General features: G+C 45.2%; 5 protein-coding genes across 5 annotated transcripts; 2 read left to right on the top strand and 3 right to left on the bottom strand.

The window, feature by feature from the left end:
* Window positions 1–3867: 3867 nt before the first annotated feature.
* On the bottom strand, window positions 3868–6874 carry mrpl16 (mitochondrial ribosomal protein L16). The gene is made up of 5 exons (XM_080540836.1): window positions 6674–6874; window positions 6483–6554; window positions 5938–6086; window positions 4908–5201; window positions 3868–4398 (listed from the first exon to the last, which is right to left on the bottom strand). Exons 1-5 carry the CDS (start codon window positions 6738–6740, stop codon window positions 4207–4209), a joined length of 774 nt encoding a protein of 257 aa, XP_080396962.1. The 5' UTR covers window positions 6741–6874; the 3' UTR covers window positions 3868–4206.
* Window positions 6875–9086: 2212 nt separating this feature from the next.
* On the top strand, window positions 9087–10067 carry LOC308153205 (cotranscriptional regulator ARB2A homolog; the record flags this gene model as incomplete). Its single annotated transcript, XM_080526291.1, has 1 exon — window positions 9087–10067. One exon carries the CDS (start codon window positions 9087–9089, stop codon window positions 10065–10067), a length of 981 nt encoding a protein of 326 aa, XP_080382417.1.
* Window positions 10068–10291: 224 nt separating this feature from the next.
* txnl4b (thioredoxin-like 4B) lies at window positions 10292–11512 on the bottom strand. The gene is made up of 3 exons (XM_080537095.1): window positions 11354–11512; window positions 11032–11183; window positions 10292–10865 (listed from the first exon to the last, which is right to left on the bottom strand). Exons 1-3 carry the CDS (start codon window positions 11483–11485, stop codon window positions 10700–10702), a joined length of 450 nt encoding a protein of 149 aa, XP_080393221.1. The 5' UTR covers window positions 11486–11512; the 3' UTR covers window positions 10292–10699.
* Window positions 11513–11881: 369 nt separating this feature from the next.
* On the top strand, window positions 11882–13852 carry trmt10c (tRNA methyltransferase 10C, mitochondrial RNase P subunit). Its single transcript, XM_080532409.1, has 2 exons — window positions 11882–11972; window positions 12104–13852. Exon 2 carries the CDS (start codon window positions 12106–12108, stop codon window positions 13774–13776), a length of 1671 nt encoding a protein of 556 aa, XP_080388535.1. The 5' UTR covers window positions 11882–11972; window positions 12104–12105; the 3' UTR covers window positions 13777–13852.
* A 237-nt stretch (window positions 13853–14089) lies between these two features.
* Window positions 14090–17973, bottom strand: blzf1 (basic leucine zipper nuclear factor 1). The gene is made up of 7 exons (XM_080538435.1): window positions 17932–17973; window positions 17434–17526; window positions 16829–17283; window positions 16411–16610; window positions 16094–16222; window positions 15739–15955; window positions 14090–15506 (listed from the first exon to the last, which is right to left on the bottom strand). The coding sequence occupies exons 2-7, from the start codon at window positions 17456–17458 to the stop codon at window positions 15321–15323; spliced, it is 1212 nt and encodes a 403-aa protein (XP_080394561.1). The 5' UTR covers window positions 17459–17526; window positions 17932–17973; the 3' UTR covers window positions 14090–15320.
* Between the last annotated feature and the right edge of the window lie 8195 nt (window positions 17974–26168).

The following is a 26168-nucleotide window of genomic DNA, read 5'->3' as shown; positions in this document are numbered from 1 at the left end:
AGGGGGTCACTCACAGACGCCCTCTGCAGGGACGTCTTGGAGCTACAAACACAAAGATGAACGTGAACACTACAGTCTGATGTCTGAAACATTATGCCACACAATGATTGTAGCTTAAATTCACAGTCTCTGCTGTATGCCTGAAGAAGGTCTATGAAAGACTGAAAGCTCGCAATAAAACATTGATTTTTGCTGAGTTTCAAGTGTGTGGATGCTGGCTCTTTTCATCCCATTTGATACTCTTCAGCTCAGCACCTCAGCTAAGTCTGACTATGGATGAGCGGTGGTATTTACATAACGTATTATTCTGGATGTAATGATAATGGTCCTTTCCTAAGTTCTATTTCTCTTCAGTTTTAAACCTCCTGAGGCTAATGAGGCCTGTCAATGAGGGTCTTTCTCTGCTGTAGTTGATAAACCTCTGGAAACAAAAAAGGATGTGTGAATGAGCCTTACTTCGGGGGACAGACCAGATCGGCTCCAGACTCCTGGCCCTAGGGGCTGGTACTGGAGGACCGCTCTGGGTCGGACCCTGAGTAGGACCCGGGGGATGAAGACTGCTCCTCCACTCCACTCGTCCTTCTCCTCCTCATCTCCTCCGCCGCCTCCTCCACAACACTCGTCGTCTTTCTCCTCCTCCTCCTCCTCTCTGTCGCTCTGCTCCAGGATCGTCACCAGGGCCGGCAGGAACACCTGGAAGGCCGCCTCAGTGACGACCTTCACCACCCTGCGGCACAGCTGGCTCAGCTGCATCCTGGTGGTCTGTGGTTCCACCAGAACAACACCACATCATCAGATTGTGTTAGTTAGTTATGATGATGTGATATATTATATTATGAACATGTATATTTTGTCTTTGGTTCATTTTACTGTAAATAAACACAAGTCAGGGTGTGATTGGTGAGAATGTTCAGATCCAAGAGCATTGTATTACATGTGTGTATGAAATGTGCATTACAAATACAGGCTGATTAAATTAATGATTGGTTGATCAATCACAACTTACCAGTTATGTACTATCATGCCCTTTCGGATCACTCTCCACTGCCTGAATGAGAAAGAAACAAGGAAACATTTTCAGCTGTTAAGAACATTTCAATAAAAGTTTTACAGACATGGTAGATGTGCAAGACAGGCTACAGAAGGAACACAGCTACACACAGGTGGAGGTAGAATCAGAGGATGGGCTCATTGTAATGTGAGTTTGATGCCATTCCTCATTTCATTCCATGCATTACAACGACCCCGTCCTCTGATTTCTACCTCCACCAGCCTCCCCTGAGAACACGGTCCCCCTACTGAGAGATCCCTGTCCTAACTTTATATGTTAAGTTACATGATTAACTTTATAGTTACATGATTAACTGTATAGTTACATGATTAACTGTATAGTTACATGATTAACTTTATAGTTACATGATTAACTGTATAGTTACATGATTAACTTTATAGTTACATGATTAACTGTATAGTTACATGATTAACTTTATAGTTACATGATTAACTGTATAGTCACACTATTTGTATTAGACACACATGATTAACAGAGTTAAATTAAAGTACATTTCCGTTGTATTGGCTTTGAAAAGAATGAGGCTCATTTTAACATTGTGAGTCGTTGCCAGGAAATCCAAAATTTCATCGTAGCTGTAGCCATCATGGAAGTACTTTCGAATCAGATCCTCTTCTGTGGGGCTGTCTGATGCTGAGCCTGATAAACAAAAAGAAAGAAAAATATAATAAAGACAACATTTTCTGCTAGGACAAGCTGCAGCACATCATCTGATCTGCCTTCTCTTCAGGACGTAACTTATACGCCTTGAGTACCAGGTGAAGTGCAGGAAAGATTATGGCAGACCCCTCTGACCCTGAACACCATTTGTTTGAACCCCTTCCCTGCTAGTAAGAGGTTGAGGTCTATCAAGACCAAAAGTTCAGGCCATAAGACCTGTTTCTACCCCATGGCAGTGGGACTCAAAAACACTCCCTATACCCAACTGTTTAATCATATGCATCGAGAAATTGTATAAAATTATTATATAACTTACATTTCTAATAAATTAGTCTACAATCTAATCATGACCTCAATCTTACATTCAGGAAAGTAGGCTTCCATACTGAAAACTATTGCATTAGTATTCCCAAAGGTGTGTTGTACCCCATATTCTGCAAACAAACTCAAATACAATCATCATGTCTACTCACTGTTGCCTTCAGGTGCTGCCAAAAACGGTACATTTTTGCCACATGAGCCACAGAAGACTTGAACAGTCCCCAGATCTTGGCCACAGAAAGGACAAAACATGGCAGCCTGGAAGACAGGCATTGATATGGTTTATTATTTAATATTAACACAATGATAGTATTAACATTAATACTAACACAATTATAGTATGGAACCCCAGCCAGGCTGATAACCCTCCGTCGCGGGAGGGGAGAGTGCATCAGTCGGCTGTGATCCTTGACAGAACCAGCCTACGTTATGTCTGAATACGATCCAACGGCTAATTCCCAATAAAGAATCCCTCCACTGCGCAAGCTTCTACGAACCCTTCGTAGGGTGTAGGGCATAGAATGAGCCCTTCGGTTTGAAATACAGCACATGTTATCTGCAGACATAAATAAGAAATATAATATGTACCTTTTATGTCGCCTCTTCACTCCACAACCTCTTCAGAACTGCTTTTCGGAACTTCTTCAAAAACACGTCTCCGGTCCGTTCCACTTATCGTTCCCCCCCAGAACACTTCCGTTGTGAGAACACTTCCATTGTGTTGTGAGAACACTTCCGTTGTGTTGTGAACTGAATTGCAGCGTTTTCTTGTTGCATGTGTTGTCGGGGGTTGTAGCGTTTTCTTGTTGCATGTGTTGTCGGGGGTTGTATGTGTTTTTGACTTTGTATCGTTTCTGTATTTGCAGCGCGTTTGCTGTTAATGTATTTGTTTTGGCTTTCTGCAGCACGTTTCCGTTGTTGCATTTGTTTTGGGTTTTGTATGTGTTTTGAGTTTGTGTCGTTTCTCTATATGCAGCGCGTTTCGGTATTTGCAGCGCGTTTGCCCTTGTCGGCCACCGTACATTCATAAGCTCTTTTACATATTACAAAGTGGAATAGCAAAGACTTTATATTGACCCCTCTCAGACCTGAATCATGACCCATGTTTCATATCTTATTTCCTACTATAGAGTGTGAAATGAAATTTTAGGTGGCCCCTACCTGTGTAGCTGCACTTTAATTGTATTAGCATGCTGTCGTACATTAGAGTTGAGCTGGTTCTGCTATTACTTAGGTGCACAACTCAATTGTTGAATGTCTATTTCAATGGACATTAGGTCTCAATGTCCCCAATAAGTCCGTAAGATATTTTCCAGCTCTTTTCGGCATGGAATATTGTGTGATCAACAGCAACTAATGAGCACATTTCAGTATAAATACCTAAATATATTACATTAATTGTGATGAAAATGTCTGAGTAGTAATTGTTTGTTGCGCTCTAACTATGGCCATCTATAAACTTTTATGTCAACAATGGTAGACATTTTAAAATTCAAACCCGTTACCCAGGAAGGACATCTTTCATGGGAGAAATCATACGATTCTCTGAAAATGTTTAATTGCATTCTTACAATGAATCCCCTTTGTTAAGTTGTATACAGCACATTCTAATAAAGATAGAAAGTGCTGAAATTGGCATTTTTAGCCAATTTCATTTATTTAATTTTTTAAAATTCTTATTCGTCTTTGGCCCAAATGCCTCCAAACCAATCTAGACCACACACACTTTGGTTAACTCAAGGAAGTAGCCAGGTATTATTTCAGAATCTCCCCCACAGTAAACACACAAGAACCAATTCACACAGACAATTCAAACAGGTTTCTTTATTCACTGAAATGGGAAATACTTTCCAGAAGGAGAGTCATTCAGAACGATTCAGTTGGATGCAAACATCTGTCATGACTGCTACAAGCAATGTTGTTGAACTGTCCAGGAAAGAGGTCATCTTTCAAGGCAGGCAGCCATTAAAAGTCTATGAGGGCACCACGACTACTCCAGCCAGGGACGTAGTCAAAAGTAATAGCAACTAAGTGTGTGTGTGTGCCTATGCGGATAGCATGTGACCAACACACCATCTAAAACTCAAGTCCCCATCCTCAGTCCACTGATTGTTGGGAGGTCAGGGTATACAGTAGTACAGTACACCCCCTGCTCACACCCTCCCTGGGATGCGGAACTTCCCGGCAAAGCGTCCGTGGTTGTGCAGGTCGAAGGGGCTGAGTACCCTCCTGATTCCCATCATGTTGCCGCTGGCGATCATCTTGAAGGTCCAGGGGTTCTGGTTGTTCTGCTCCCTCTCTACCTCCTCCTGTTGCATGGTCGCCAGACTCTCCCTGCTCACCACCTGGGATGGGGGAGGGGGGGGGTAAACAAGGTGTAACAAGGGAGGAGTGAGGCATTGAATTTGAACTGGTAGAACTAAGCAGACATACTTATTCACAGTCCAGCATATATGGCAGCTTTACTGAATCGACTAATGTTTTAATGCAGCAAATTGTGCTTATAGCAGTCCAGTGTTTTTTTTATCTGTCAATGCCAATGAAGGAAAGTAGGAAAGAAGGAGCCTCTTTTCACTACTGAGATCCCAGCCTTAAGCCCAATTTATACTTCTGCGTCCAATTTATGCGCGGCTAGCATACGCAAGGGCTCTCCCAATTTATAGTTCTGCGTTGGTTGGTCTGCGTCGCGTTGGTCGGTGTACTCATAGCGGCATAATAGCGATTTTTTAAATATGCTTGTTGTAAAGAAAATGTCTATAATGCATGACATTAAACTAAGATAATAAGATGGTTATCATCATTTTTCAAATCTTATGATAAGTTATAAAAGTTAAGCCACAGACGGGTTCATCACCTTCGCGGGGAAGGGCAGTTTCTTGGCCACCTCCTTCAGGATGGGCTCCACCTCCCCCAGCTCCAGTCGGCCCCCCACCTCCACTATCAGTCGGCCATAGCGGACTGGCGCCACATAGTGGTCGATAGCTCCTTTGCCCCCACCCATACGCTGACCCAGGCCCTTACGGGTGACTGGCTTGTAGGGGGCATTGATGCGCCAGCAGGCATAGGTGGTACGGGGGTCCATTTTCCGGTTGATGGTCAGACGAATCATCTCCATGTGGCCCCAATGGAGGTAGCCCCCGCCAAGGGCCTGAGGGAAGGAAGGAGGATATGAAATTGTACAAGAATTACAGTACATGTATGCACTCACTGCAATGTAAGTCACTTTGAATACAAGCATCAGCTAAATGGCATACATTACAATGTCCTGTCCAGATGTAACACTGAATTAGAGATGAAATATGGGAAAGCTGATCTTTCCCCTTCATGTCTTATTCCCATTCTTTTGAACCATCCCTATATTCACAAGCACTATACCTGAGTGGAGTTGTGATTTGATGTGATGCATGCTCATCCCAGTGACAGAACTCCCTGACAACTACAGTGCCAATAGATTGGTCATTCATTCACCCCCCCCAGGGTATATACAGGAATCTTGAGGTTAATTTCAATACCTTTCTAAGACTTTTTAAAGACGTTGTCAATATTTTTCTAGACCTCACCCCCACTTTGAGCTGTAACCGTTTACATCAGTGACACCTTTAATTTAACAGTTTTAGTTTGCAATAGACTAGACCACTATCATACAACAGGACTTCCGGTTCATCTTAGTTTTTTAATAAAACTAATAAATTCACGAACTTTTACTAAAAGTTTTTAGGACTCAAACTCTTTGGACAGTCTAATTCAGAAAAAAACTACAAAATTCAAGACCTCATAAAATCATGATAAGACTTTTTAATACTTCTAGTCTTGATTTTCCCAAAATTGATTTATCAACTTTTAATACTTTTCAAGACACTGCGGATACCCTGCCCCCCACTCACCACGATGCCATATTGTCCTCTGCAAAAAGTGTTGGCTGCTTTAGCTGGACCCTGGATGTCACGCAGCTTCTTCATCTCCTTCTTAGCCTTCTTGAAGTTGGGCACCTTGTTGAGGAACTTCAGTTTGGGACGGTCAGGCATAACAACATCTGCAGGGGTGGGAGGGACACGCATATAGGGGGTCATGTGTAGGTGCATAGTGCTGGCACTATGATGTACTTGACTTTTAAACTTGGTCAGGTCTGAGCTGTGCTTCAGTGTTATGTTACTAGTCTACTCTACTCTGCAGGTTACTACTATGTGTAGTATAAAACTAGTGACACTAACCCTAACCCACACACACACCTGCGCCAATCGCAACGGGTTATGAAGTCTGGCAGTGCCCCAGGTTAAACAACTGTGTCACTAGCATGTTTATCATACCATATAGACAGGTATATGTGTAATAAGAGGGTTCAATGCAATGCATCACCAGAACGCATGATTGAATCTCTAATGGATCTAGATACAGTTCAATGCGAAGGTGAATGAACGAACAAGCTTACCACTGTAGTCTGGTGGCGCGTCGTACGTCTGCATTCCAGCAGACAGCACCTTCAAATGGCTCGGCAGAACACCTGAATAACAATCAGTGTGACACAGGAGAAGGTTTATTATTATTATTATTATTATTATTAGTAGTAGTAGTATTATCAGTGTTACATTTGCACTCATTCATTCAAACTAGCTAGCATACCTTGGAGACCCATGGTCCTACCGGTGTTGGCCAAACCGAAAATAGCGGACTTGAGAAAGGAAATCATGACTGCACTTTCTGAAAGGGCACTATAGTTACAAAACAGAATATCTAAATTGTTCGCTTTGCCATGGTTTCAATTGCACAAATGTTAACAGTCAAATTAACTCATGCTTTACGCAAGGTCGCAGCCATTCCGAATGATCAACATCCGGTGTGCATGAAATATTGCACCGTCTGGACAAAGTCGAGGGTGTATTCAATAGTTCCCGTTAACGTGATTGTGTGGTTGCTCTACTGAAAATGTTCATAACCCGTTTAACGCGTGTTATTATTCCTTGATTGCTGTCTGTCAAACTTAAGAGATGTAGCACACACACACACAAACACACACACACACACACACACACACACACACACACACACACACACACACACACACACACACACACACACACACCCCTAAGTGGGAGGTGAGAGGTCATAACCAAATTCAGGACATGAATTGTCTAACTTTAATAATGTTACTGACCCAGTAATCCAGGCAGAGGCCTCACTTTCCAGACCCTGCCAACCACTGACGACGTCAGACACATCATTATTCAAAGTCCTTCTACTCATGTTTAAAGCACAAAATGGGCTTGGACCAGTCTACCTTACTGACCCGCTGACAACCTATACACCCTCAACAGCATTCAGGTCCTCCGGTGCTGGCTTATTGGAGGTTACTTTTGAAAGAGATGGACGCCGCACCCTCAGGTTCCAGATGCAAAAAAGTGATTTATTAACACAACGTTTTAATAAAAGTCTAAAATACACAAACAATGCAAGACAGGCATTATAATATAATTATAATTATTATATTATAGTCAGGTGCATTGAATAGATAGCACCTGTGAGTGCACACCTGCGTGGAATTACAAATGAGTTAATGAATCAAAAACAATCAAAACAATCGGTGTGGACTATATACATTAACTACATTAAGTTCTATGCGCATGAATAGATCTGTTCGTGAAGGCTAGATAGAGATACCATGTAGTCTAATGAGTCCTGAAAAAAGAAAAGAAAAGAAAAGAATCATACAATATAAAGAGACGGGGGGGGGGGGGTGTAATCCTGGGTGGGAAACACATAATCTGACCAACTCTTAAATAATAGAACCTAAAAGGTCATTGGAGGTTACTATCAAAATCCTAAAGAAATTTGGTGGTACTTATGCCCCTAAAGTGTGGAATATGTTACCTAAAGAAATCAGGGAAGTAAGCTCAATAAACATCTTTAAGTGCCATTTAAAAACCTATCTCTTCTTTGCTGATTTTATTATGAATCTATACAGTTTTTTTTCTGCGTTTATTGAATGTGCATGCCTGTGCGGATCTGTCCTCTCCCCTCCTATGGTTTGACATACCACTGGACTCCCATGAAGGGAACCATGTCCCTGGTGATTCAGTTATCGGTGCTCTTGTATGACAACTAAATGGCACTCTGAAAGGACACCTGTATTCATTAAAAAAGTATTGCAATTATTGTGTGGATGAAGCCATTAAAATGTCATGTCCTCTTTCTGAAATGGTAATAACAATTGATGCTGGCACTTGTCGGCAAACATAGGCTGTTTCTCAACCCTCTCCTCGGGGCACCTGATTCAACTAATCAAGTACAAAGCAATTATGGTTTGTAGGCCTACTTGATTAGTTGAATCAGCTGTGCTGGTGGTGGAACAGATCAAATATGTGGAGTGGCTGGGGCGCCCCGAGGAGAGGGTTGAGAAACACTACACGATTCAGTAAACTGCAATGTCAAAAGAAATGTCAGAGAAACTCAAGCATTATCTATTCATTATCCAACTGCACTTGAGAACAAAACTGTTTAAGCATGTTTAAGCCTACAGATTATTTATTGGATTTCTGATGAAAAGATTATAAATAATAATTCGCAGCAGTCTCCTTGACCCCAATCAGTGCGATTGTGTTGACCTCAAAAGTGGGGGTTGGGTGTTTCTCAACCCTCTCCTCGGGGCGCTCCAGCCGCTCCACATATTTGATCTGTTCCACCATCAGCTCACCTGATTCAACTAATCAAGTACAAAGCAATTTGTAATAACTTGTAATATCGAGCTCTGTTCGTACGGATAGAGTCAAGTGAAGAGCGGTGTCTTGGCCGTTCAATACGCATCGGAGACACCCGTTACGCTTTCGCAAGGTACATTTTGGCAAGGAGCCAAGGAAATATTTTTCGCCAAATAAACTACCGGAGTAAGAATACATGTATTGACATTGACAATGACAAACCATACGTATTGAAATAGAGACACTATGATAGGTTTATAGGCACATTCAACACACTGAATCTTATAAGAATGATTGCTCATCCTCTTGTTAAAATGTTTTCCTCTCCACTTTGATCCAGGATGGAGTTGATTGTCAGTAATGATACCCAGGAACTTATTCCCTCCCCAACCCCAAAGGTTACCTATTGCTTCACAGAGGACGGGCATCTGTGTCACAGAGACACCCAGGAGCCCTTCATCTTCCGCTTCCAACATAGCAAGGCAGGGGAAAGAGACCTACAGAGAGAGGACCAAGCTCTATGCCTCTTCATCACCCAGCATGTCCATCGTCTCCTGGAGGAGCAGTTTGGTCTCCACAGGGTCTACCTCTCATCAGATCCCCATGATGACCCCCTTGGCCAGGGCTTCGTGTACATGAGCTCTGGGGCCCTGGAGAGCACCGATACCTTGGTGGTACTCATCCAGGACTGGGGCACGGTGCGCTGTGGGCTGTGGAACTGGCGTCTGGCGGCCCGTGAGGGGCTGGATAGGGGCAGCCAGATCCCCTACGTGCGGAGGGCCTTGGAGGAGTCCTGCTCTGTACTGCTTATGAACCCCAATGAAGGTGGTGAAGGTGGGGCCAGATGGGGGGGGACAGCACAGGAGCATGTGCACTGCGTGTGGGACCGCCTCATCTCTCGCAGCGTCACCGGGCGTGTCGTTGTGGTAGCGCACGGTTACGGTGGCCTGGCCTTTGTGGACCTGCTGTGCCAGCAGCCGCAGGAAGTACTGGCCAAAGTGTGGGCAGCAGCATTCCTTGACTCCTCCCACCACCAGTGGCACCAGGGGTTGGATCCAGCAGGTCATGAGTGGCTGAGGACCCGTTCCAAGAGGTGGGTGCTGAGCTCCAAGCCCCTGAATCAGCCTGTGGGCTCTCTCAAGGCTGGCTGTCCCCAGGTGTCTGCAGGGACCCAGAGCCACGAGGCCGCCCCCTCAGTCTGTATGGGGTCTGTTTTCAAGTTCTTCGACAAGACGCTGTATCCCAAAGAGCCTCCTACCTTCAGCATTGTCACCAGGAGCAGGTCCGGCCAGTTAGGAGAAAAGGCCACATCAGGCCTATGAAAAGCCACCAGTGAAATAGTGTCAGGCTGTCAGCACACCTAATGCTCAATTCCAACTGGTCCCCTAGGATTCACTTCTAAAATAAATATATGTAGCACTGTGAATTGTGTTGTGGTTTTACTATTTAGAGCTATATGAGTAATATGCCATGTTTGTGTTAAAAAAAGGTCACAAGGTTAGGACTATATGAATTCAAGATGTACCATCAGTCACAAATATGAAAGGGATTTTAAATTTATTTATAAAGAAACACAACAATGAGCTCCAAGCTGGAAGTGCAACTTATTCTCATTAACAAAAACTGCATTGTGCAAAGTCCCTCTGAAACACACTCTGTTTATCTCTACAATGTTCTTTTTCCATAGGAAACATACGTTTACGTCAAGTAACAGACAGTTTTATCAAACAGCTGCACAATTCACAGGTGATTCTGAGGACTTAAGTTCTCCCCCAAAGTGAGTTGTACTCAGTCACTCAAGTAGTGTCTCGTGCATCAGATCACTTCAATACCATAACAGTCCTTTACATTGCAAATTAAGTGGAAATGTTCCAGATTTCAATCTGCTCTGTGCCTGAGAGGTGTGCTGGGCCAACTTCATAATGACATGAGACCCAAATATCACCGGCCCTCACTAGATCCCGTGGTAGAGGAGGTCATATTTGGGAATGTTTTGAGGGTCGATTGGACTCTGGACGATCATCTTCCCTCTCATGGCCCCTCTGTAAATCACTTCGATCAGGTCCATGAAGTCCTGCTTAGTCTTAAAACTGCCCACAAACTTGGTGTGATCTGGGGACCTGAGAGAAGGGTGAGAACAGTATTACTTCAGCTATAAAAATTGTGAGAGGGAATATTCTGATGCCATGTCCATTCTAAGGTACCGAGAAGCACCTGTACAGTCTGGACACACGTACATCGTTTTCTAGCGCCTTCCAGTGTACCCTCCTCATCCTTATGTCTCACCCATAATCAACTTTCATGTGTTGTCCATTGAAGAAGAAGACCGTGGAGGGGATGTAACTGATGTCGAAGTATCTGGTGTAGATAGGAGCCTTCTCTACATCAACGATGTAGATGGATGCCATGTTACTCAGATCATGCGATGTTTTTGACAACTGTCACAACAAAATAATTACATTGCGAAAATATTAGCTTGATGCAGACAAAATGTGCTTAACTAAAGCATTTCAAAGCATTTTATTTAGGACAAGAAAGGGGTAACATTTAGATTACAGTAGCAAGTTAAGTAGCTAACGACACACTAGCGAGCTAGCTGTTAGCTTACAATCTCATCAAGCTGAAGGCAAACCGAGTCCTCATCTCTTCCAAACCGGAGAACTAAAACCTTTTCAGCAACGCTCTTTATAACTTCGTCTATATCCTTTTTGCATGATAATTTTGGCAAAAACAAACTCATTGCTTGATAGGAATGATGGCTACTTGATGGCAACTCGTATTTACGTATTTGACAGGAGGAAGTGACGTGTATAACTTCTGATTTCCAACAACATAAACCATCCGTCTATAAACTACATAGCTGTAAGAATAATCTCATTTGTAATTCACTGCCATACATGAGTAGAGTTTATTTACTTTAAAGTAAAGCAATATATTTCCGTAACATCTGTGAAATATGAGTATCTTTGTGAATCCCTGAACGTTAATCCTAGAACCGATGTTTTCGCACATGTCCTATTACGACCGAATAAACGTGCTGCACTGCTTTCCAACGTGACCTTTCTGTATAAGCATGTAATGGAATAAGCTACGAATTCAAGACATTCAATGGACAGTTTACGGTTACTTCGTCCATTTCATTCGTTGTGAGAGTGGACCTACGATGGAGTGTTCATGATTACTTTCTGATGGAAATCAACCCGAATTGCTTCTCCTTCAGTCTGCAGGTCTGTTTCAGCCAGTAATTGGTTTCAGCGCTCTTTCCGTTGACTGTTTAGTGAGTTTCAGAGCAAGCTAAGGAACTGTGTCAACACCTGACCTGTTATACTAATTATACTCTTTGGTGTCATTCGTTCAGGTATGTCAATGATGAGGTTCCTCACCCCACCTTTTCTGAATGAACTATGGAGGTACTGCCTTCCACTGGCACCCGCTGTCGCCAAGAGACAGGGGACTAGGCTCTTAACATTTACCAGTGCCCTCTCAGCCCACCACCCTGCAAACCTGACCCGCCCCCTATTTACTGGGGGGTCTCTGAGAAAAGATGTCCCCCAGCCTAAAATAGACCAACCCGAGGAGAAACTTGACTTGGATATATGGAAGTCTGTGATGAGATCACAAGTGCCCGTGGAAGAGGTGGAGAAGAAGAAACAGGGGGATGCAGAGGAAGGTGCAGATCCAGGAGACCCAGGGGGAGCAAGGGAGGAGGGGTTGTCTTCGCTTGAGGCCACCCGTGAGCTAGTGGTGATGTGGCGCCTTGCTGGGAAGTTGGTGCCAGAGCAGATGACTGATGCAGAGGTACATACACTGACTGAGCTCACCACCAAGTCCTCCAAGAAAAAGTTCCTCAAATACCTGGCCATCAAAGAAAACCACAAGAAGGGCCGCAAGGAAAAGCAGGAGAAGAAGAAGCTGTATGTAGCTTCTCAGAAGGAGGAGAAGACGAATAGGCAGAGTGATGGAGAGGAGGCCCGAGAGGGTGAGGAGGACCCAGAGGAGGAAGGGGGGCAGAAATTGAAAAACTCTTATCTCCTCCAGTTCTGGGATCGCTCCCTGGACAAGCTGCTGGGCTGGAAGAGCGTCCAGGCCATGCTCTTTGGCCAGCCTCTGGTGTTCGACATGAGCTACGAGCAGTATATGTCTCGCCGGGAGGTGGAGAACACCGTCTCCCAGCTGTTGGAGGTGGAGGGATGGAACAGGCGCGCTAAGGACCCGTTCCACCTGCACTTTTGTAACCTCCAGCCCGACGGGGCCTACCAGCAGGAGTTGCTAAAGCGCTACGGGGGCGACGTCTGGGAGCGCCTGCTCATCACCTCCACAGAGAAGCGGCATGTGGACGTGTTCCCCCCCGAGCAGCTGGTCTACCTCTCAGCCGACTCGCCCAACGTCCTGCGGGCCATCGACCCCTCCAAGGTGTACATCGTCGGTTCCCTGGTGGACCGCTCCAACCAGTCGGGGGTGTCCCTGGCCAACGCCAAGCGGCTGAAGCTGGCCACCGCCCGCCTGCCCTTGGACGAGTTCCTCCACTGGGAGGTCGGCGCCAAGAACCTGACCCTGGATCAGATGATCCGCATCCTGCTGACGCTGAAGGACACGGGGAAGTGGGAGGAGGCGCTGGAGTTCGTGCCCAAGAGGAAACATGATGGCTTCCACCAGCAGCAAGGCAGGGAGGCCCCAGCCAGTAGGTCCAGGGCATTCAGCAGGAACGTGACGGATAGGTCTAAGGGCAGTGAGACAGCAGGTGCAGACAGAGAAAGAGACAGTGATAGAACCTTCAGGAGTGGTGGCGGTGACAGAGAACCCAGGTATGGGGACAGAAGGATGACGAGTGTGAAAAAAGAGAATGAGTTGAGTGGTGGGGTCAGAAGGGAGGCAGGATCAACACGAGATGGAGAAAACAACCAACAACAAGGACTGAACAGGTTACGGATATCACTGAAAAACAAAATGGAGGAGAGGAACAATAAAGGAAATATGAAGGAGAGGAATGGTAAAGGAAAGAGCCAGAACTGGTGGGAGGAAGAGTCTTAACCTTAGCAGCCAAAGACACTCTGACTACTGTGCATATGTTTGTTTCATCTCATTGTGGTGTGTTCAATTAATTAGGCTGTTTCTGTACATGCCTTAAAAGATTATGAAACTAATCTTGAATATTAAATGTTTTGATAGAAACTGTGAGACTGTATTTGGAGTCGTATGCCTTGTTTTCATATCATACATTGCATTGCATGACGCAGGAGGAAGGCAATTCATTTTATCATCCCCTATTTATTTTTGTGGGAGACAGAAGTCAGAAACAGAAGGCAAACATATGTAAACATTTTTATTTTGGTCTCTGGCCAGATGGAATTTTAGAAAAGTCTTACAAAGCAAAAAAAGGTAACATTAACAGTTGCAGTTAAAACTGTACTTCTGATGTAATTGAATTAAATGAAATATTGTCAGTCACATCATTGGGAAGATAGATCATGTACCTTTCCACATGAATACAAAGTTGAATTAATCATAAAACAATAACACATTATTTGTGAAAATCTCAGTCAATGGCAAGTATTCTTTCTCATAACTTGTTCTACTCAAGTTCATCCAGTTCAAGTATTAAAATATAAACTATCTTGCACACATTTAAGTTGCCTGATAGTTTATAATTCATGACCAAACAGCATATAGACGATATTGCGTGAATATGAGTGTGACCTTTTAACCTACTGCCACATCCTCTGACCTCATCTCTGCCTCTCCTGATCAAATAACACTCGCATAACACTTGAGTATAACTGAAAGTGACAGTATCACAACCACACTGGTTGAAAGAAAATCACCTTGATGGGTACATTTCTTTATATACACTACATTTCTTCAGATAAATAGCACTTTAAAACTTTATAAACACACTCCCTCTAGTCTAACTGAATTCAAGTTTTCCGCAGCAGCATCCTCTCAATAGAGGTCCTCTGCCCTATAACACATGACATAATCATCATGACATCGCTCCCTAGCTTTGAATTATGCTATTGGCTTATTATCTTGTTGCAATTGTTGCGCTTGCTGCAATGTCAGGAACCGAAGCCTAAGAATTTGAATCTCTTACACTTGTGTAATGTAACGTAACAACAAACTTGAAATTTGCTAAATAAGCAGCTTTGTCCGAGTAGTCTTAGAAGCCTCCTCTCCTCGATACACATCTCATTATACTTTCACCTATCACGTTCATTCATATCAGTGGAGGTGAAGGAGCTGAGACCGGGATAGGAGGCTATTAGCGACTAATAGGACGTTTAAACCACCCTTCCTAATTCAGACCTTCCAGTCTAAATGGTCACATGGGGATGGAAGGCTCTACCATCCAACCACCTCTGTCTGTACTGCTATCAATTTAAATGGGTGACAATCACACATTATCCTGGTGTTTGTGTGTGTCTCTCTTTTTCTCTCTCTCTCATTGAAAGTGTCTTGGTGCTGCTGGGGTCATCACAGTGACTGTTGACCTCTCCAAGATTGAAGCCCGTGGCCACTACCCCAGACACAATGGCCGTGTGATGTAGCTCTTAACACCTTAACCCCTGACTCCAGGCCTAGAGTACCAGGATTTCTCCACTGCAGCGCTCGCAGCAGTTAAAGGTGATGTTCTCATAACGCGTGTACGGGTGGAAGCGACCGATGCTCTTCTTATTGGTCAGGAAGGCCGAATGGGAGGAGTCATTAAGCAGGGTTTCAGCCTCGCTGTCAGAGCATGAAATAGGGTCCAGGATCTTCAGAACCTGGGAAGGACGTAGAGAGAGAAAAAGAAAATGGTTTCTTTTACTGGAAAAAGTCTATGCTACGAAACAGCTACAGAGGCTCTCCTACCTCAATATATCCTTAAACCCAGTCAGAACTGCAATAAGTTCATCCAGTTCAGTTCACTGTTTGACTGAGTGGCGGTCAGGATGACATTGTCAGAACACAATACACAGCAAATGATACACAGTGGTGGTGTGGCTCCATCCATACCTTCTCTGCCATCTTCTCAGCAGGAGTGTTGCAGAGCTCTGAGGCAGGGCTGCCCTTCATCCCACTGCTGCCGACATTTCCCAGAAGGTGTGAGTTGATGGCGTCAGCCAGCCTGTGATTGGCTATGGCCAGTTCTCCCGTGCTGAGGGCCTGGGCACTGGGGTAGTAGGTCTGCTGCCTGCCCCACTGCAAGGACACCAGGAGCTGCTCCAGAGACCTGGTGAAAACACACACACACACACACACACACACACACAGACCATTAAGTGTGCCTCAGTAATTGTTTTGTGTCTCTATGTGTGAGTTCTACCGCCATGTGTCTATGGGGATTCTACTACTGTGTGTGTGTGTGTACCTGTGTGTGAGCATCATGTCTCTGGAGAACTCTTCTCTCTCACTGAGCAGGTCCGTGATGGCGCTCTGGGCCTCTCTGGTCTGGTGCTGGAGGGCCACTCTGGCATTGGTTAGCTCCTCCGCCATCACTCTGCACAGAGAGAAGACAACTCACTCACTATACACTGGCTGTCACACACACAGAACTTGCTCTTCTCCAGATAATTACTCACTCACTCTCTCTCTCTCTCTCTCTCATTAACACACACACACACACAAACACACACACACACACACACACACACACACACACACACACACACACACACACACACACACCTGCTGGCGAGGAACTTGCTCCTCCAGACATCACACTGGATGCTCATGCGTTCCAGCTGCTCGGTGGTGTGGGCCAGGTTCCGGCACAGCGCCTCATTCTCCAGAATCCGCTGGTTCTTATCCCGAGACAGACGCTCAAAGTGGTACTGCAGGTCGTCACCCACTGACGCCACCAGAAGCTTCTTCAGCTCGCGGTTCACCTGACAGAGCAACAGACTGTGTATAAGTATGTCATATTCACAATCAATGCTGTTGTTTTTTCTACAGACATCATCTTTAATCATTTTTTAATACACATTATGTGGTTAAAAGTTGCTACAGTAAACATGCTACGAAATGTAACAATCAGAACACCCTGATTCTAAGCGATCATATTATACAGTGTAACTCTTTTATTCAAGAGTAGAAAGGTACCCACCTCAGTTTGGACGCGGAGCTGGTTGGAGAGCCCCTCCTTGTCCTGTAGCAGCCTGCGCTCAGAGTTTTGCAGCTTCTCCAGGGCGCCTCTGTAGTCCTCTATGGGCGGTGAGGGAGAGGGGGAGGGTGTGCGCTCCTCTAACTGCTGCCCAGCCTCCCCCTTCCCCTCAGCGGGCCCCACACGGCCACTCCGGCTGATAGCAGCCCGGGGAACCACGATGCGGATGGCCTCCACCTCCATGCAGGCTTCGCGGCTCACCTTGCCCAGGTGGAGCACCCCAGGGGGCTGGGGGACGACGGGGACAGAAGGGACACACCTGGCGCTGTGTTTGGGGCTGGCCACCTTCAGTAAAGGAACCACCACTGGTGGCGTGTCCTTAGTGATCTCCAAGGTCTGCCGAGGCTTGTGAGTTTCCATGCCGTCGCCAGGGCCACGGACTGGCACACTGGCAGAACCTGGAAGAGGCAGACATTCTGGAAAGTTATCTCTTCGAACAGTGGCTGAGGGAGTTATCTTGACTGAACATCACTCAGTTTGATTGGCTGAGGGGATGTGGGGAATGTAAACAATGGTCTACGAAATGTAAACAGATAGCGATTACTTACCTCTCACCGCTACTGCAGTTGACATGGTGGAAGAGGAGGTTTTCAGTCAGTGGAAATGGGGATGTGTCCGTTTCAGGATGTCAGCTCTCTCTCCTATGACGAGAACAAAGCATGAGTACTAAAACTACCTCTTCTTAGCGACCACACTACCTCCACTTTACTTCACATAATCCAACTAACTGTATGGCTATAAGAGTCAAAATATGTTATTTATCCATGTTATATATCAAAGTAATGAATTGACTTTCAACCTATCTAGTTATCTGGGGATAAGCTTTCCACCACTTGATCAGCTAACTGGCTAGATAGGACAACACAAACAACGAAGCTAGTAGCTGACGTTAGCATCTCCGAAACTAGCTAGAAAACAAAGCGAGCAGAGACACAAAACCTCCACTGTATTATCAAATTGAAGCCCCCTGATAACATTTGCGTCGTTGAACGGCTAATAAGGAGCTGTCATCCTAATATTTGATGAGAATATAAGCGTTGACATACCCAAAGGTTGGTTGTTTTCAGTTTCAGCTCGCCATCTTGTTCTGTGTCACTTGATATTAACGAGTGACGTCACAGAGATGGGAGGAGCCAGAGGGTTGCCGTAGGCGAATTTGCGAAACCTAGGATGGTAGGGGGAGGCAGGGCAATACCGCTACCTGAATGGTTGGCGAAGCACTCCCTCATTGCCCCCTCATTGGCTGGCGAGTCTACCATCGAAAGCCAGACTCTTTGCTATAAGCTATAGCTTGGGCTAACGTAACGGCTAACGTAAACGCTAGCATGCGGCGTGTGAACGGGTTGAAATGCACGCCCAGAGAAGTTAGAAGTCATAAGGAAACATGTTTATTGACTGGGCAACACAGTGTAAAAATACACAGCTTCATAAAATAAACCAGAAACACTCATTCTGCAGTCTGCACGTTTTATTCTGATATTAACCACCCACAAACCATATTACTGCATAAGCAACCACACAGGGGAAATACAGTATCAATGAATGAATGAATGAATGAATGGACTTTATTGTCATTGCTGCAGTACAGGTACCAAACAACGAAATTTAGGAGGGGTGGCTCCCCTGGTGTTAGGAAAGGAAAAAAAAAAAAAAACTTTTAGAAAAAGAATAAAATCACAAGAAGGTAAAGAGCTAGTTTACATAAATAAAGGCTATGTACACAATCCACTGTACTATACTGCACAGATAGTCAACTAGGGTTGTCATATTGCACAATAGTATTTTTTCACGTTATTTAAAGTGTCACAGTTTGCAGGCTTGAAATGTACATACAAGGAGAGCATCCTCACCTACGGCATCTGCAACTGGTTCCACAGCTGCACAACAGCGGAGAGAAACGCGCTACAGAGAGTCATGAGAACAGCACAGAATATCACCGGCGCCCCCCTCCCCTCTCTGGAGGAGCTGTACAACACACGCTGTCTCAGGAGGGCCTCCAAGATCTCCAGGGACCCGACCCACCCTGGGCACGTACACTTTGTCAGGCTGCCCTCGAACAGGAGGTACAGGACCCCGGCCGCTAAGACAAACAGACTGAAGGACTGCTTCTACCACAGGGCCGTCAAGGCCCTGAACACAGAAAAGGCCTAAGTTCTGGGCCCAGGACAGTCCGGACGGATTGTATGGCAGCTAGTGCTGAGGCACAAACATGTACATTTTCAAGCCTGCAAACTGTGACACTTTAAAATAACGTGAAAAAATACTTTTGTGCAATATGACAACCCCTAGTTGACTATCTGTGCAGTATAGTACAGTGGATTGTGTACATAGCCTTTATTGATGTAAACCAGCTCCTTACCTTCTTGTGATTTTATGCTTTTATGCTTTTTCTAAAATGTTTTTTTTTTTTTTCTTTCCTAACACCAGGGGAGCCACCCCTCCTAACTGTCGTTGTTTGGTACCTGTACTGTAGCAATGACAAATAAAGTCCATTCCATTCCATTCTATTCCATTCCATTCCATGTTTGTGCCTCAGCACTAGCTGCCATACAATCCGTCCAGACTGTCCTGGGCCCAGAACTTAGGTCTTTGCTGTGTTCAGGGCCTTGACGGCCCTGTGGTAGAAGCAGTTCTTCAGTCTGTTTGTCTTAGCGGCCGGGGTCCTGTACCTCCTTTTCGAGGGCAGCCTGATAAAGTGTACGTGCCCAGGGTGGGTCGGGTCCCTGGAGATCTTGGAGGCCTTCCTGAGACAGCGTGTGTTGTACAGCTCTTCCAGAGAGGGGAGGGGGGCGCCGGTGATCTTCTGTGCTGTTCTCACGACTCTCTGTAGCGCATTTCTCTCCGCTGTTGTGCAGCTGTAGAACCAGTTGCAGATGCCGTAGGTGAGGATGCTCTCCACTGCGCCGCGGTAGAAGGCCACCAGTATCTCCTGCTTGTTGTGTTCTTTCCTGAGGCATCTCAGGGTGTATAGCCGCTGTTGTGCCCTCTTGATGGTGCCTTTTGTGTTGTCCTTCCAGGTCAGGTCATCCCGCATGTGCTGTCCCAGGAATCGGAGGGTTGAGACTCTCTCCACGCTCTCTCCGTCGATGAGCAGGGGCTGGATCTCGGACTTTTTCCTCCTGAAGTCTACGATGAATTCCTGGGTCTTTGACTTGTTCAGCAGCAGGTTGTTAACCTTGCACAGCTTGCTCAGTTGCTCTACCTCATCCCTGTACGCCGCCTCGTCCCCCCCCGAGATACATCCCACCACGGTGGTGTCGTCTGCAAACTTTACGATGTAGTTGCTGGGGTGGACGGGGGTGAAGTCGTGGGTGTAGAGGTTGTAGAGGATGGGGCTTAGCACGCAGCCCTGAGGGGACCCAGTGCTGAGGCTGAGGGCTGTGGAGGTGTGGGGGCCCACCCGCACCCTCTGGGGGCGGTCGGTCAGGAAGTCCTTGATCCACGCACATATAGAGTGTGATAGACCCAGGTCTAGTAGTTTGGTCACTAGCCTGTATGGAAGGATGGTGTTGAAGGCGGAGCTGAAGTCCACGAAGAGCAGTCTCGCGTAGCTGTTTCCCCTCTCCAGGTGGGATAGAGTGGCGTGGAGAGTCGTCGCGATGGCGTCCTCTGTGGACCTGTGGGCTCTGTAGGCGAACTGGTATGGATCCAGATTGGGCGGGAGGCGTGTGAGTATGTGGGCCCGGACTAGTTTCTCGAAGCACTTCATGATGATTGGTGTGAGTGCCACCGGGCGGTAGTCGTTTAGGCAGCTCACCGTGCTTTTCTTCGGGACTGGGATGATAGTTGAGGTTTTCAGGCAGGGTGGGACGGTGGCCTGGGACAGGGACTGGTTAAAGATGTTGGTGAAAACCCCGGCCAGCTGGTCGGCGCAGTCTCTCAGCACCCGTCCCAGGACGCCATCCGGCCCGAGGCTTTCCTGGGGTCCACCGCCTTCAGTACGCGTCTCACTTCATGCTCTGTGAGGGTGAGGCTGCTGAGAGCTGGAGAGAGTGGTGTTTGTGTTGCGGTTACCTCCGTTCGCCCCTCGTCGAACCGGGCATAGAAGGTGTTCAGCTTTCCCGCCAGCAGGGGGTCGTCCTCTGCGGCTGTGAGCCTGTTGGCTCTGAAGTTTGTCATCTGCTGAACCCCCTGCCACATCCGCCTGGAGTCGTTGCTCAGGAGGCATTCCTCAATCTTCTCTCTGTGCTCTGCCTTGGCCGCTTTGATGCTTTAGGTTGGCCCTGGTGGAGCTGTACAGCGGTGTGCTCTTCCCTGCGAAGAAGGCGTTGTCCCTCTCGTTGATCAGTTTTTGGACCTTCCCAGTCATCCATGGCTTCGTGTTGGGGTAGACCCGGACCCGTTTGTCCACGGTGACTGAGTTGGTGCAGTTCACTATGTGGTTCAGAACCGACGACGTGTACTGTTCCAGGTCCTCATGCTCATATTCCTGCCATAGGGTGTCATTTAGGCAGATCTGCAGTGGAGCGGACCCTTCTGGCCAGGTTCTGACAGTCTTAGTGGTGATGGGAGCACTTTTCCCCATTGTAGTGTATGCAGGAATCAGGAGGATTGACACATGGTCAGACATGCCTAGATGAGCTAGCGGACTAGCCTTGTAAGCACGTTTGATGTTGGTGTATACCTTATCCAGTGTTTTTTCTCCTCTTGTTGCACATTTCACATGCTGATAGAACTTGGGTAGTACTGCCTTCAGGTCGACATGATTGAAGTCCCCCGCTATGATGTGAATAGCCTGTGGATCAGTGCTTTGTTGGCCACTGATGACTTCATATAGTCGCGCCAATGCTACTCTGCTGTCTGCGCTAGGCGCTATATACACACATGTTATTAGCACCGCGTTAAACTCCCTCGGGAGGTATGTGGGTCGGCATTTAACAGTCAAGTATTCCAGGTCTGGGGAGCAGTGGCTACTTACAGTTTTCATGTTTAAGCACCAGCTATCCTTCGTCGATATTATGATCCCACCTCCGCGGGACTTACCGCTAAGCTCCGTTCGGTCAGCGCGGTGTAGCGTGCGCCCCTCCAAGATAACAGTTGCGTCCACAATGTTGTCATTTAGCCAGGTTTCGGTCAGAATAATCACACAGCTATCCCCTACGATGTTGTTTTTAGCAACCTGTAGTCTCAGTTCATCCATCTTGTTCGTCAGGGATCTGACGTTGGAGAGGAAAATGCTTGGCAAAGCTGGTTTGTTTGGGCTGCGTCTTAATCTTGCTAGCAGGCCTCCCCGGCGGCCACGTCGTTTCCTACGGTCTCGGCGCCGGCGTTTCCGCCTCAGGGAGGGGACTGTGAACCAGGGCTCTCCCGGTAGCCGGGCGATGTCCTTGTTAATCCTGTATTGCTCCAGGAAATCCGCCGTAACTATCTTGTCGTTTTGCGTGCCGACTTCTAATAAGTCGAGCCTGCTGTAGGTACTATATACACAACTGTTCCCTATAAGTACTAAAAAAAAAGTGAACATACAAATGTACTTAAAAACACAATGAAACACCAGTGTGGTAGCCCCCCCAGCTGCAGCGTCTAAGCGCGCGGCCATCTTGGGAATCAACGGATTCAAAGGAGCAGTACATTTCAGGAACATTTCAGAACTTTAGGAGTTGTTTAAACTTGAACTCTCTTAGATTATATTCAAGCCGATCTTCAGCTACTGGCAAACATCTCCACGTTCAGCTGCGTCTCCACGTTCTGCTCCCTCCGGACTCTTCATGACAAAGCATTATTGGATGTGTACACACACACACAACGTAGAAAAAGAACACCCAAATGTAAAAGTCTGTTTTTGTCTTTAATTAAACATAATACATCGATTGCAATTCAATTGTTTCTTTTATTCCTTTTACAATGTGAACCACATGTATCATACCAACACCTAAATGTTAAGTATATAGATTAGCCATTTATTACTTCTTTTTTTAAACAAATAATTATATAGGTATCAGGAAACAGTATAATAGTGTTGGCTCTAGAGAGATGGAACACCAGGAGGAGGAGAAGAAGCAGATGAATGTGTGTATAACAGGGGCCTATTCACAGGGTTCAACTCACCCCCCCCCCCCCCCACACACACACACAACGTTAGCCGTTACGTTAGCCCAAGCTATAGCTTATAGCAAAGAGTCTGGCTTTTGATGGTAGACTCGCCAGCCAATGAGGGGGCAATGAGGGAGTGCTTCGCCAACCAATCAGGTAGCGGTATTGCCCTGCCTCCCCCTACCATCCTAGGTTTCGCAAATTCGCTTACCGTAGTGATGTTACGCTCGACGCAGTAGTCATGTATGGAATATGGAATGCCATAAGCGCAAATACGTCTCAGAAATGTCGTGTTAACACGTCGTATTTAGACGCGTCCACACGTGATATTTTATGGAAGGCCATAAGCGCAAATACGTCTCAGAAGCCACACGTGTCCAGACTTTAGTTTTTTATGCGTGGACGTGTGGCAAGCCGTTTTAACATTTATTAGCTAAATTTGACTAGTCGTAATTCGATTTTTACTAGTCTAAATTTGTATTCAAGATATCTATAACGTCATTCTGACTAGTCAAAACGACAGTTAGAGATATCTGTAATTCAGTTTTGACTAGTCAAAATTTAATTACAGATATCAGCAGTGATGTCACCGAAAACGACACTCAACTCGTCACACATCCTTAAATGACATTGCAGATATCTGTAATTCAGTTTTGACTAGTCAAAATAATAGTTGCAGATATCTCAAACGTCATTATGATTAGTCCGAATTGTATTGCATGACGATGCTCATGATGCGAGGTATCTCATGATATTGGCGGGACCAGCAAAGCATTTGATGAGTGTTGGCAGAAGCAATGGCGGTTGCTGTGGTGGATAGGATAGCGCGAAAATGCCATGAAATAGAGAGAATATATCATCAAGGGATTTGTGGTGAACGTGAGATTCGTTCACTAGATGCTTGTACTAGAAATCTACAGCGCAGTAATTGAAGCTGCTCCAGCGTTTTCTGACAACAATAGACATATCTGAAACGTCATTTCGCCTAGTCTAAACTCTAATTTATGATATCTGTAATAACATTTCGACTAGGCAGAATGAAAGTTAAAGATATCACCAATTTGAGATATCAATCACTAAAATGAATTTCAAGACATCTATAACTTTATAATAGATATCTACAATTAAATTACGATTATTCCTAATTCCAGTTTGAGATATCTACAACTTCATTCAAGATATCTTCAACTTAATTGAAGATATCTTTAAGGACAATGTAGATATCTTGAATTAATGGGAATTAAAGATATCTTGAACTGGAATTCTGACTAGTCAGAATGAAACCGTAGATATCTGAAACTGTAATTACAACTAGTCATAATTCAGTTGCAGATATCGGCAATGTGAATAGCTGATATCTACAACTGAATTGTAGATATCTGTAATGACAAACCCCATACACTTGAATGGCAAAATACATTTGAATCTTACTAGTCAAAATATAATTACAGATATCTAAAATGTGAGTTTTGATTAGTCAAAATATAATTAAAGATATCTTGAATTTGAGTTTTGACTAGGCAAAATGATGTTGCAGATATCAGTATTGAATATCCATTGTAGCTAATAAATGTTAAAACGGCTTGCCATAGTAGACGTGTTATAGCCAATGAGGGACCTTGAATCAAGGAAGTCATACATATTAATGAGGAGGGTCGCGTCATTGATGTCGACAACGACGCAGCGAGTACGTTGTACATAAATTACTGATGTTGCGCATAAATTACTGACGTGGGAGTCTACGGTCTCCCTACGCAGTCGCTACGTATGGAAGGCCACGCCCTGCAGGCACCTACGTCAGTTTAAACGTAAGCCAAGAGGTGTGGTTAAGAACGATCCAATTTAAACTTTCAGCAGGGGAGTATGTTTCATGCCTAGGCGCCAGCGATGATCTGATATCGTTTGCACCTCACGGGTACACGACTCTGCCGAATTCCATGACTTGTGCTATATGGGCTAAATAAAATTATGAAAGCGGCAAGTGACAAGTGTGCACGTAACATCCATATGCGCAGATTACGATCTGAATTGTGATTTATAATGAATGAGTAGCGGAGCATACACATTTAAACAAAAAATCTATGTGTTTTGCAGGTCTGAAAGCTCGCGGTGGAGTAATGTACTATCTGATGTCAACTCGTCTGAATCGCATTCACACATTCACCAGCAAAGCGACTGTCAACTGAGTCATATTTCACTGGTTGCACAATAAATGGAAACGTACAGCTAGCCTGCGGATGTTTGTGTTCAGGTTACTAGGCAACAGTCCAGCTGTAGTTCAGTTGCAGAACTATTTTTTGTTGGCGGAGCCGAAATAAATTATTACATAAACAAAAAATCATAATCTGTTGTCGCTAATTACTGTTAACTAATAAATGTAGAACTGTTGTATAAAAGCAATATCACTACGGCCTCGTACCTACGACCGAATCACAGCCGTGCTGATATTCAGTATAACAGCACTCCCTCTCGTGTGATTAACACTACGACCGCCGCGGATCGCGACCTTATTCAATCGCGATGAGGTGTGATTCAGCACTATGATAGTTTAACATAGAGAAGAGTGTACTGACGCACAAAGATCGCTGGAGGGCGATGTCACACAAGGCCGTCTGCCAGGCTCCGACGCCTTTTCCCAGAATGCATTTCGCACCGGCAAGCAGAAGGCGTTTTGAATCCTCCATTTTTTTTCAAAAAAAAAATGCTGTGATTTTGCCTTTACAAGTGTTACCATGTCATTTTATGAAGTTTTAATATGTTTTCAGGTGAGAAAGTACCAATATATATTCTCAAAATGTGTCCAGTTTATCAAAATAACCCGTATATCTCCTCTGACGATTTTCGTCGTCGAATTCGCTAGCATGCGTTCGTAAATTCGCCCTGGAAATCTGGTTAGCACCCATGGAATGCCTCTTGTCCAATCAAATTACCTGGTCCCTTTATGACGTTGAACCCGGTGTGCGCTCCGGCGCTCTCATAGCGAATTTACGAACGCACCCTGCGGTTTCACTTTCAAGATCTAATTTTTTTGCATTGGAAAACACTTACAGAGTGAACTGTCATAATGAAAACATGACAAAGCCATTTGACTATCTTGTTCATAAACAATGGTGTCCGGACTTTTCATTTTGATGACACTGACAACTGTTGTGCAAATGTTAATAGTGATGTGAGAAATACACCAAAGCGACTGAGAAAACTGTATTATACACAACAGTGTTGTGTTGTGTATATGTGAGTGAGACTGTGG

This window comes from Nansenia antarctica, assembly GCF_963989245.1.
Source record: "Nansenia antarctica genome assembly, chromosome: 1".
Taxonomy (NCBI): domain Eukaryota; kingdom Metazoa; phylum Chordata; class Actinopteri; order Argentiniformes; family Microstomatidae; genus Nansenia; species Nansenia antarctica.
The sequence above is the reverse complement of the archived record's forward strand: the minus strand, read 5'-3'. Positions and strand labels throughout refer to the sequence as shown.

What these genes read in the sequence shown, in the direction of transcription:
- mrpl16 (XM_080540836.1), bottom strand. Translation starts at nt 6,740, where the DNA reads ATGATTTCCTTTCTCAAGTCCGCTATTTTCGGTTTGGCCAACACCGGT. An exon ending in TAGGACCATGGGTCTCCAAG is followed by an intron (nt 6,555 to 6,673) that starts GTATGCTAGCTA and finishes ATTGTTATTCAG; the next exon opens with GTGTTCTGCCGAGCCATTTG. An exon ending in AACTGCCCTTCCCCGCGAAG is followed by an intron (nt 4,399 to 4,907) that starts GTGATGAACCCG and finishes CCCCCATCCCAG; the next exon opens with GTGGTGAGCAGGGAGAGTCT.
- txnl4b (XM_080537095.1), bottom strand. Translation starts at nt 11,485, where the DNA reads ATGAGTTTGTTTTTGCCAAAATTATCATGCAAAAAGGATATAGACGAA. An exon ending in GCCTTCAGCTTGATGAGATT is followed by an intron (nt 11,184 to 11,353) that starts GTAAGCTAACAG and finishes TTGTTGTGACAG; the next exon opens with TTGTCAAAAACATCGCATGA. An exon ending in CACATGAAAGTTGATTATGG is followed by an intron (nt 10,866 to 11,031) that starts GTGAGACATAAG and finishes CCCTTCTCTCAG; the next exon opens with GTCCCCAGATCACACCAAGT.
- trmt10c (XM_080532409.1), top strand. Translation starts at nt 12,106, where the DNA reads ATGTCAATGATGAGGTTCCTCACCCCACCTTTTCTGAATGAACTATGG.
- blzf1 (XM_080538435.1), bottom strand. Translation starts at nt 17,458, where the DNA reads ATGTCAACTGCAGTAGCGGTGAGAG. An exon ending in AGCAAGTTCCTCGCCAGCAG is followed by an intron (nt 16,223 to 16,410) that starts GTGTGTGTGTGT and finishes CTCTCTGTGCAG; the next exon opens with AGTGATGGCGGAGGAGCTAA. An exon ending in CTGAGAAGATGGCAGAGAAG is followed by an intron (nt 15,507 to 15,738) that starts GTATGGATGGAG and finishes CGTCCTTCCCAG; the next exon opens with GTTCTGAAGATCCTGGACCC.